General features: G+C 35.5%; 1 protein-coding gene across 2 annotated transcripts in view; it reads left to right on the plus strand.

The window, feature by feature from the left end:
- Positions 1–12,158, plus strand: part of LOC135323427 (uncharacterized protein KIAA0825-like) — a 253,838-nt gene that overhangs the window by 74,076 nt on the left and 167,604 nt on the right. For both annotated transcript variants that reach the window (XM_064501466.1, XM_064501467.1), the window contains 4 exons: positions 110–280; positions 8,736–8,830; positions 10,555–10,782; positions 11,785–12,050. In XM_064501466.1, the coding sequence (XP_064357536.1) occupies positions 110–280; positions 8,736–8,830; positions 10,555–10,782; positions 11,785–12,050 (760 nt within the window). The remainder of the gene's footprint in view (positions 1–109; positions 281–8,735; positions 8,831–10,554; positions 10,783–11,784; positions 12,051–12,158) is intronic.

Below are 12,158 nucleotides of genomic sequence, written 5' to 3' on the forward strand. Positions count from 1 at the left end.
TAGGACAAAAATGAGGTGACTTGGTATCCTGTACTTTTCTATATATTCATTTTTGCAGGATCATTTTTTAAGCAAAAGTAAGAAGTATTTCATGATTTTGTTTGAACAGCTTCCCAAGAATGCCACAAAAAAGGAAGGAACTTCTGTTTAACATTGTATCAACTCAAGTGTCTTTCTCAACTTATAAAACTCTTCTTATTAATGGAAGAAAAAATTGAAGAACTCTCTGCAGAAATTCTGTTGGTGCCTTCATTTGCTGAGAAGAATAAGAATGTTCAAGGTAATGGAAGCTTTTCCTTGTTTATTGATTCTGGTTTGTGCAAAAGGATAATTTTGTATGTTTTTCAAAATTAACTACTTAATATGTGTCATCTCATATAAAGAAGTATATTACCATATCTGCTGAAAAATCTTTTTGAAATATGCAGATTTACATTTAAGCACAGTTATGACTTGTAGAAAAGAACAGATGCTTGTATATAAATGTGATATACAGTAGTTATTGATGAAGAACCAAATGAAAAGTTATCAGACATTGTAATCAGAATTATTAGTCTCTCCTATTGAATCTGTATAAATGGCCTATGTTTTATATAAGACAAAATAATATATGGGGGCTACATTCTTTGAAATCGTGAGTATTTCTGACCTTGTCCTAGAAAGCTGCCTTTTTCAAGAGAGAAAAGCACTGACTTGAACATCAGTGTTATCTATCTTATTATACATGTAACTAAATGTTTTAGTATATAGTCCAGCTTTAGCCTATAGTTCTTACGAAGACTTACGAATATGTAGTATGTTTACTGTCATGCTTAGCCCATTGATTTCACTGGGGCTTTTTATAAAAGTAAGCTCTTGATCAGAGAGTAAACTTTTCCAGAATCAAGCCTCTAGTTTGTGTTTGCTCACTCTTTTCATCTGATTGCATTCATGTCAGATGAGGAGAACCTGAAATCCTGAAAACTCATATGAACAACAGCTTCCAGATCACAGCATGCTCATAAGCGTTCTACTCTACTGCTTTTGCCAGTAGAGAGATTCCAGGTCACCAGAGAGCAAGTGGTTTCAAGAGCCTTGATTACATTGCAGGAAGGGATCATACCAAAAATGAGGCCAGGCTGCTTAGGGAAAGAGGATAGGTGGAGTCAAATACTCGATATCTCTGTAGTCAAGCTGCAGGCTGAGAAGAAGGTGTTTGGGGACTGTGGTCTCAGAATACTAAATTGATAAAAAAAATTTTAAAAAAAGTGAAATAAAAATAGATCAGAGGCACACATTTTTGTTGATGGATTCTTCATCTGAAAGACACTCTGTAAAATAAAGAAATGCAGGTTAACCTATATATTTCTAGAATATACATCAAAGCTCAAATAAAATTTGCATTCAAAGTTCCATTTTTGCTATTGGTCTCAATGTGTTTCTGCCTCCTTTAATCTCTCAAATTTACTAGTTGTTCTCAAGAAATGTTAAGCCGTCATACAGTATGCTGTACTTTTTATGGCCTTGATCATACAAAGAGGTGTTATTGTAACTCTTATTCCCATTTGGATTCATAGTGGCCATGTGTAGGATAGAGTATACATTCGGTAGAATGGGGTAATTTTAGGTGTTCTTTTAATTTGTGTTTTCTGGGATAAAATGTAAAATTTTTTGAAAACACTGGAATGGGGGATATACTTAACATGTTTAGCTAACTACAGCCTATATGAAGACATGTGATCTCCAGTAATTTAGAGAACTTGATGATTTCAATGTTAACAACAAATATTTTACTTGCCAGAAGGTATGTTTTAGACTTTATCCTGCAAATATTTCTCCAAGCTTAACTACATTCTGAACTGTTCCTGAAAAGTGTGTTAAGCCTTCTTTTTTGAGAAATATTCTTTTACAGTAATTGTATGTATAGTAAGTCTGTTCTTAAGTGGTAGCTCTAGTTACCAAATCTGAGAGGGCAAAATTAGATCATCTTGTAGGAGGCAGTCTTATTGTTCTAAAGAAAACACAAAATTGAAACACACATGAAGGTGAATCTTTTACAAATGAGGTTAGTGCCGTCATCAGGCGTATCTTTGTTTTCAGTTTTGCTGTTCTGGTTGGGTGGTTTTACTCACAAAACTTTGCTCAGTTATATCATTTTTTGGAGAATATGTGAACAGAACATGTGACATAGCCAGACAAAAAAAAATCTGTCAAGAAGAAGGGCTTATCGGTGTTATTTTCACTTCATATTGTTAGAAATCTCAGTTGTAGTGATGAAGTGAAAGATGATTTGATAAGGGAGAATGAGAGCTATGTTCCCAGTAGTTCCAGGTTCTGTTAGGTACCAAAAGGGATTTAAGATTTTTTTTCTGTTAATGTCCTATATTAGGCTGATAATCTTAATTTTTTTTCACTGATGAAACCTGCGTTTTGATCAGGCAGATTGATTAAAATCCTTGCTTTATTTTAACCAGAATATATTTATTGTGTATGACTAGAAAATAAAATGGCCATCTTCTGTACTTATTTAGAAGCCTTCTTCCTCGTAAAGAATTTAACAGGCTGTGTAGTGCAGATCTGTCCAAGAAGCTTTAAATTAAGTCGGGTACTAGTAGCAGGTTTACAGTGCAGCAGAGGCTGCAGAACTAGCCTAAGAAGCAGAGTAAATTAGCTCAGATTGAGCAGTGCGCTGCTGTTGCTAGACAGTTACCCATACTCTTTCTCGCTAGTTTAAACCTATGTTGGGTGTATCTAAACTACTCCGCAGTGACTGCAATGTGTAAGCATACCTGAAGAATCAGTGTTCTGCAAGTAGTACTGCTGCTAAATTAAGGAAAACTATACAGTTCATAATAAGTAGGCTATCATCCAAGTGAGCTAAAGTTTCCCCACACATCACAGACTGGAGCATTGCACTTTTTTCCTTTTCTTTTTGGTTGCTTTTAGTATTGATGGAGACCTTTTATCTATTTAATTCGTGTAGAGATGCAAGAAAAATGTGTTGGGTTTTTTTTTAAGGTACTCATGTCCTGTCGTGTTGTGTTGATGTGTGTTGCTGTTTCAATGGCAGTTTTAGTTGATTTTTGTTCAGCATATCCCATGGTACTTCAATCTTGATAAACAGAACATGTGTAAAGTTCCATCAGAAACAAAGTAGTTCTTTGGACAGTTCCTCTTTTTAATTTCTTTTTTTGTCCCAAAGGTGGCATGTGAGTTTTATCTAAACCAGGCGGTTTCTTGGCCCTCATTTTTCCCTAAACCCAGCAATGACAAAGAGCAATGGCTGCATAAATTGGATGTAAGAAGAACACTTAGGGTTTATCACAGAAGAATCAAAGATTTCATATCTTCTGACAGATTGTTTGTACTCTTAGGGGGTCTTAAGAGGGGTCAAATGGCTTCTAAGAGTTCCTTAGCTAGATGGTTAAGGGATTGTATTAGGAAGGCGTATGTAGTTAAGGGTAAAGAGGCTCCCAGGGTTTGTAAAGCTCATTACACTAGGACTATAGCTGCTTCTTGGGCGGAGAGGTCGAAGGCTTCCACATTGGAAATTTGCAAGGTGGCCACCTGGGCTTCTCTTCATACTTTTTCATTGCATTATCACTTGGATGTAGTCTCTTCTGCGGATTCCGCTTTTGGTAGGAGGTTGCTTGTGAACCAAAAAAAGAACAGTGAAGAAAGGAAAGACATGTAGTTCACAGTTCTAGCTGGCAACAAGACAAGTTTCTTTGCAGTGTGCACAATGGAATCCTATGAAGACCAATTTAGGCAGTTGAAAATAGATGTTAGAGGGAAGTACTGCCTACCAGTGTTCTCTGATGGTAACCCCATGGCAGACAATAGCACCGAAGGAAACAATGAACCACAGTGAACTCTGTAGGGAGATGGATGTACAGGGTTTTTTTAGGTGATATGGATAGTTCTCCGAGTTCAGTTTGAGAGTTCTATATCTGGCATCTTCTGGAATATATTCCATGTATTCATTTTCCCAAACTGTTTTGCATAGATGGAAGAAAAATCTATGAATTGTATTTTCCACTTATGTTCCTTTCAGTATTCTCCATCCAGGTCATGCTGATTTTATTTTTTGACTTTTAATTTTCAAACCTAAGCATATGTTCTTCAAGGAGTAGCATGTGCATGCCAAGTTTGTGCTTCATTTCAGTGCAATACTTGTGTTACCTAAGCACAACAAATATCTGAAAAGGCAGTGTAAGTACTCACTTTATGCACTACCAATGTAGTGTTCAATCTTTCTCTTAAATCACGTAAAAGGAGAAAATAGTGACAAGTTCTCAGACTTAAAAATAAATGATGAAGGGGCTTTGTCCCATCACTGAATTTTAGTATGTCACCTAGATAAGACTCTGCTTTTCTGAGGAAAGGTATCTGTATTTTTCTAACAATTACAGAACATTTATTCCTAGTGTTGCATATCCTCACTTCCTTCCACCATTAGCAGTAGGTTTCAGAAAATGAAAGGAATAACCACCTTCTGTTTTTTCTTGAATAGGTATTTAACCCTTTCTTTTGCAGATATTTCATCATGCCTACTGTGATGAGACAGTCTACTTCTCGCTTTACATTTGGTTGAAATCCCTGAGGTGTTCTGATATACCTAGTACATTCAGCATCACAGGGGCTGTTCTCTTTGAAGGAACCTGGAACATTCAACTGTAGCCAAGGGTTAAGCAGGAGATCTTGATTTAGAATCATGCCAAATTGCATTTTCTTTCCATCTTTACGGTAGATATCTCTTTCCTCTGGCATTTCTGAAGCCTCTTGTTGAGACTTTTAAAAATCAAAAACATCTAACATACTTTCATCTGTCTCTCACTTTTTTTTTTCATTTCAGTGAGAAAGGTGAACTTTGGACAGATCAGATAACGAGTACCAAGAAAAGCTTTTCCCAATGGAGCTCTTTGAAAACACTGTGGGCAAAGTTGTCAAGCCCTTAGGTTTATAAGCTTTGCCTCAGGGGACCGCAAAAATTTGCAAAGGTCTTCCCTTCACAGTATAAGAAGAAATCCTTTGCTCTGTATCCATTTCTGGAAGGTGTAATACAGGGAGTACAGAATCAAATTTATGAGGTGCAACCTCTTAATTGACTTTGAAGTTGTAAAGATTCAAGAAAGAAAAGAAAGAAAGGTGTGATTTTCCTTTTTTTTTTTTTCTTCTTTCTTTTTTTTTTTTTTTTTTTTTTTTTTTTTTTTGCCGCTTTGGTCTCAAAGCAGGATGTTCAAGTAGCAAATACCTAGTTTTCAGCAGATCAAACTGATGTGAAGATGGAATTTGCACTAGGAAGGAGTTTGATTTCAGATATACATTTTCTGTATTTGTGTTATTACAGTTTGTTCAGTATAGCACAACAATTAAATAGTCCATTATGGAAGACAGAATGTAGAAGGTTTTTAAATCTACAGCTAGTAAAATATTTTTTGTTTCTTCTGCTAATTTATATTTGCAAGGCGTTGTATTTCCTATTTCTTCAAGACATATTATCTCTGCTACAGTTTCAGTAAAAGTTATGGCTGAGCCTACTGAATCCAACTTTGGATTTGGCTAGGAGCTTTGGTGATACTATTACTTACCTTACTCACAGTGAGCAGTCATAGAAAATGTCTCCTTGATGCATAGCTACTCTATGCTGGGTGTTAGATGAAGTGATTATGACAGTTTTCATGCCCCAAAATGTTACCAGAAAAAATGGAAAGCATTTGAATTCTGTGGAAAAATCAATTTAATAGAATTTCTTACAGAGAAGAAAAAGAATTATATTAGCAATGCAGTAAATCTCATTGTCATCATCATTACAATCATAGACAAATCCTGATTGGGAGAAAATTAAATACATTGCAGGCAATAGGGCCATAGGCAAAAAAGACTTGCTTTAAAGAGAAGGATAATCCCAGACAAATTTTAATACAATTATGAAAAGTTGGCTTAAGAGTTTTAAGTGAAGCTCTTAATATAATCTTTCTTGAATATTTGCTATTAGATTGATTCAAACTGCCTGCCTGGTAAAACTGAAGGAAGTACATACAGTATGAACTGTTTATCAAGTTTGTCAAAAGTTTCAAGAAAGATATGGCAAGGATTTGTGGATGATTCTATCTTCCCTAATGATCAAGAACAGTGGTTTTCGGTGTGGAGATATATTCTATATCCTAGAAAGGGAGCAAGTATGGAAAACTGGGAGGTTTTCCTTCAGCCCATTTCCTGCTTTTTTCATGGCACTTGCTTCCTTTCACTCTGTTTTTGTGAATTCTCTCCTCTAGGAACCATATGAGAAGTATAACATACATTTATGTCTTTCCTCACAAATGGAGTTTGAGGTATAGGATTTGGGAGAAGAGAGGATTCAAAGAGTTTGCAAGGAGTCAAAGATACGTGCCTATCTAGGTAGGGGTCCTTTCCATGGCTTGCCTTTGTGAGTGTAATGGCAATCTAATTTAGGCTGAGTAGCTTCACTACAGCAACTGTACCAGTCTCTTGGGCAAGGCTCCATTTTTATTTCCCAGGGGAGCTTGCTGACTGGGGCAAAGCAGTCAGACAACAAGCCAAGAAGTAACAAGACAGAAAGGCCATGTGTGTCTATGTGGAAACAGCGATTACTGAGGAGAAGGCTGTGGTGGCATCTGGGGTGCAGAGGCTTTGGGGAGGCTGTTGCTTGTGTGCATAAAGTCAGCTGATTGGGAAAAGCATAAGAGGAGCCCTTGCTAGCTGGAGGTTAAGTTGGACAGGATCAAGGCCAACTCTGCCTAGATAAGGTTTGGGGAAAGCAAAGATTTTGGAAAGCAGAGGAACTAAGTGACAGGTAGGAGACTTGACCTTGGAGCTTCTTTGAGTAGACCAGGAAATGAGTTTGGTGTGTGTGCGTATGTGTATATATATGTGTGAATATATACACACACACATACATGTATATGAATATAGGGCAAGAGTGCCCAGGTTATTGTAGAAAACAAGCTGAGGAGATATAGGAAGAGCCTGTTGATTTAAAAACGAAGGAAGTTTTAAAATGAGGGATGCTGAGGGAAGCGTCATTTGGCTCTTTGTCTTGGGAAAGAATCGTTAGAATTTGGTCCTGGAGACACAAATCTACATCAGCTAAATACTTATCTGTCTAAGACATGAGTTCTTCATAAGGTAGGGCAGCAATTCTACAAATACACAAGGATCTCCGTTTAAACTTTAATGTTTTTTTTAAAAGTGTTGATAATCCTGGGGGATCCATTACTTTTGTTGTCATAACTCTGTTGGATTGACCAAGTTGAAGGGCATTCTGAGGAGAACTAGAAGGTTAAAGGATTTTGACTTTTGGAGAAAAAGTCAAAGAATTATAAATAGCTGATCTAAGTCATGTCAACAAGAGAATGTGAATATGTAGATATTCAAATTGTACTTGCTGTTAAAATCAGATGATATATCTATGAAAGGGAGAATTACCAGGAAAAGACGAGGCAAACTGAAGGTAGAAACCAGAGAATGAATTTGAGGAAAAATATCCTGACAGTTGATTTTTTTTTTTTTTTCCTGGAATAATTTCTAAAGAAACTGCAGGAAAATTCATTATACAATATGTTAAAACATATTGAAAAAAGCACCAAGTTTATGATGATGTCTGTAACACCATATTTTGAATGATAAGGGAGCTAGATGACCTGGGAAGTCTCTTCTATTTTTATATTCTACCACTTTCTTTCATTTTTCACAGCTCAAGTCTGTTTTTCCCTGACCACCTTTGAAAATGCAAATGACAACAGTACTTGGGGGGGAAAAAAAAGTTCAAGCTTTAGAATGGTATATAGGTGTCTGAAAAGCAGAATGTTCTTTTTCAGAGGATGCATTATTTAGGAGAAAGGTAAAATCAACTTTATATAAATGAAATCCTATGCATGTACAAATATTGCACATCTCATAGAAATAGAAAGCTCTTTAAGCTTAAGTAGTTCAGGTGACTGAAGACCTATTAGTTTATGTTTAAAAGATAATCTTTAGCACCCAATCATTTCGGATTTTTTTAATTTCACATCAGATATATCAAGAATATTTATACTTGTGGTGTTTGCCAGCTTTATGCTAAGAGATGGATTTTAAAAATACAGTTTTGTTTGATTTTATTCTCATGGTCGTTATGAAACACTGATGATAGTGACATCTACCCTAGATATTGGTTTATCCCTGTTGAAACCACAGCAATACTCCCATTACCTCAAGATTTATGAGTGAGCCTTTGTATGAGGGCTTCTCAAGGATCTTCACCTGTTACGGTTCCTGAGGCCATTATTTTGCTTATAATAACTGTACTAATTAACTGTCTTTTTATTCTTATCATGTTGGCATTTCCAAATAAGTAAAAACTACAAAAATACAGTACTGTGCAATTCATATAATTTATTGAACAAAGAATAGAAATTAATTTCTACACAGCTGTTCTAATGTTATCTGTTCTCCGTAGAAAGAGGTGACTGCACAATCAGTATAAAAATGAATTAATGACAAAAGAAGCTATATTTCGTGCATTATATGTGTGTATGTATAAAACAGGAATACAATGGGATGTGGATTTCATCATGTTATATAAAAGGAGCTGTGTATAACCTGAATTTGACTTTATCATAACATTAGTATTCCACTACGTCTTGTTGAGGGGGTTTTTTATGCTACATATTGATATATCAGAAGGTGTTGTAGGCTGCAGACTTCTCTACAGAATTAATCTTAACTTTGATCCCCTTTATCATACTGTGCAGGAGTTCTGAAGAAAGCTAGTGGGGAGCTTTTAATAGGAGAAACTAGAGCAAATGAAACCAGTGTGCTTCCTGAGCAGTTACTTCAGGTAAAAGAGGTGAGTATGAAAAGTGTCTTGCACTTTGTAGGGGATTTTCTTTTGTCTGTGTCTCCAATATAGTCTGTCACCATACTCGTTATAAACACCGATTGCCAGAGTTCCATTATTTAGCCACTGCAGCTAATTTTGAGTCCAAAGTCTCAGTTAAAGCAGAATAAAATCTTACAGCATTCATGAAGTGGTTATTTTTTTAACATTTAATAACAGAACAGATTTAACATCAGACATATAGATATTACATTTTAAAAGAAATAGTAAAAGAATGCAAAAATAGGGTAGCTTTTTTTCAGTATTTCATGTATTCTCAAATGCAGTAATGTCTTAGAAAATCTACTGAATTCTTAGTATTTGATCATAAAGATGCTTTCTGTAGGGATATGTGCTCACATGATCTCCAGTTTCTTTGATGCAACAAGTCACTGTGTGGTAAGCACTATGCTTTGTAGAATGTATGTAAAAGATTAAGATTTAGTCTGGCTGCTGTTTACTACCCAAATGAGTGTATGGCACTGAAGTGCTCTAAAATATCTGATCTTGTACAGCAGTGGAATGTAATTCACTAACAGCTCAATTTTAAGGCTGAAACGACTTTTTAAAAATGTCCTTGGAATCAGTTTGTGAGGCTAACGTTGTTATAGTTGATATAGTACAAGGAACAACATTTTGAGATGATTGAGCCTCACTTGACCCAATATATTAAAAAAAAAGGGGGGGGGGGGAGTGGGTGGGCTGCCTGTGTGCTCACTGGAGTTGGGTATTAGGAGTGAGGAGAGGAGGAGGCATTTTCTAGATTAGAGTGAGCTAGGAGAGCTCCACTTTATAGCCCCTTTCATTGTCTTCCAATTTAGGATTGCAGCTGCAGCTTATTAGAAATGCTTCTTTTCTCCTACTGTGCCCTCAGTGGTAGGGATTTTTAGAGTACATCTTACGTCATTAAAATACTTCTCTTGTGGTGGTGCAGTTCTCAACTGGCCACTACTGGTAAGCTTTAGGTCTGCTTTATGTCATATGAGCTACGCTTAGCAAAATCAGTGGAAAAGTAACCATTTCCTACCGTGTCGTCTTCTGTGCCGCTGTTATGCTTCAAATAACCTCAGAAGTCACTGTTTATAGAAGGCCGGCAACTCCTGATGTAAACTGTAGTAAAATCCATCATTGGCTAAAAGCTAGACATCTCTATTTAAGCATTATAATCTCTGTAAATCCAGCAGTAAAGAAGTGAAATACAGTGTGGCTGTGTTAAAAATGGCTTCTGTAAATGTTTTACTATTAATATTTGTGGTTAGTAGCTTTCAGTTGTTAACTTGCAGTGAAAATGCAGAATTATTATGAGGTATCTGTACTTGGATTACTTATTAAACTATTGAAATGGTTATAAATAGATTTGACTTTGTTAAATAGATTGCATTAAATATGGTAAAAAGTGTAAAGGTAAAGCATTGCTTATATAAAAACAGTTTTATTTAAACAGGCTTTTTATAAATTCATTTTTTATCAGTTTGATGACAAATTAATATCATTAAGCATGTTCATTTTTGTTAAGTATATATTCCTTTTAACATAATTTCAAGGCTTGTGAGCTGTATTTTGTTATTCATATGAATTTCAAAAGATGATGGTGTCCTTTTAATTAATTTGTTCATAGATATTCATATAAGTTTAGAACAATGTCAACAAAAACACTCTAATTTGGATTGATTTAATAAAAATATGTGTTTCAGCCTATTTTACTGGATTTTGGCTGGAGAAATGCATTTAAAGACCTGTCTTCTTCTGTGGCTCACTGTATAACAATAGCAATTGAGGATATTTCAACTAAAATTCTTCAACATGAGCAGAAAGAGCAGTCTTCAGCTGCAGGCTATGCAATGAGTCTTGTAAACAACCAGCAAATGAGGGAGTCCTGGGGAGCAGTCCAACAAGAGGAGCAACCAAAACGAATTGCTAAGGCAGGTATCAAAAGATCTGAAGTTTGAGGGGAGACAGAATGCCAAGGCTGTTTTGCCATCTATGCTTTGAAGTAGTTACAGTACCATTAATATTCTATATCTTGTATAAATGGAATTAAGAAGAAAGTGAGAGGCATTACAATATGATGCTGAACAGAGCTTTATACAATAGCCCATAGTCTATACTTAAAAGAATTAACTTTTCAACTTTGCTGGCATTATTTTTTTCATCCAAAAAGTTCTAAAACATTCTGATTAGTATCTGCTTTGTTACCAAGTGGTCTGATGGGAAAATGCTTGAAAGCTTTGAAGCATTACTATAAAGGGATTTCCTGTATTTATTTCCTTAGACATGCCATTTAACTAATCAGCATAACTAATAGTATGGCCAAATTAGAGTTCTTTGATTTGGCCAAAAGGTCATTTGTGTTGATTAATTAAATTGTTTGTCTAACAGAATAAGTGTATGAACCTTTTTGAATTTAGTAGGCTTTGCAACTGTTCTAGCAAATTTGGGAAGCTGTTAATAAGTGTTTGCTTAAAATAACACATACATTTTTGGAAGATAATTTTAGGGAGGTCAATATATGCACTCAAGACATGAGAAGTTCCTTTTCAAATTCAATATTAATAATGTATTTATGTTTTTTCAAAAGAAATTAGTTTAGAAAGTTATCTCTGTTTACAAAGCAATAACCTTATGCTTTGAATGTACGTCTAATGAAGTCATAAACAAAATGAAGGCATTGCTAACCTAAGGTGGTTTTAATTTTTTTCTCACTATATATAATGTAGCTTTAAAGCAAGAAGGAATGAAGTAATAATTCAGTTTCTGTAGATAAATGTTTTTCTCCTGTACAACAGAGTGAAATGTTTGTAAAGCTGATTCAATATATTTGTTTTATGCCAATTTCATTATTCAAGAATCTGACCCTAGTGTGTATAAATTAAACAGTGCTGTCAGAATACAAATAACTTCATGCCACGTTTATTTCTCCCCAGTTTTGTTCTGACATCATGGAAGAACTTGACACATTGCTTCCATTGGCTCTGGCATGCAAAGATGATTCTCTTCAGGAAATTAGAGCAAACTTTGTAGAGGCCTGCAGCAAAGTAGCAACAGCTGTCCTGGCAAGACTAGAGGAGAAAAGCAAAGATGTTCCCTCCAAAGCTCCACTGCAAAACTTGTATGCTGCTCTTTCCACAGCGATACATGTCTTCCAGCATTTTACAATGTATAGCAATTTAATGAGAGAAACCAGCAAAAAGTGAGTTCCTTTTATATGCAGTGGTTTGATTCAAACGGAGATAATGTGGGACTTCATTCCATTTTAGTGATACAGTATGGCGATAGTTTTCAAAAATGCATGGTGTAT

This window comes from Dromaius novaehollandiae, chromosome Z (genome assembly GCF_036370855.1).
Source record: "Dromaius novaehollandiae isolate bDroNov1 chromosome Z, bDroNov1.hap1, whole genome shotgun sequence".
Taxonomy (NCBI): domain Eukaryota; kingdom Metazoa; phylum Chordata; class Aves; order Casuariiformes; family Dromaiidae; genus Dromaius; species Dromaius novaehollandiae.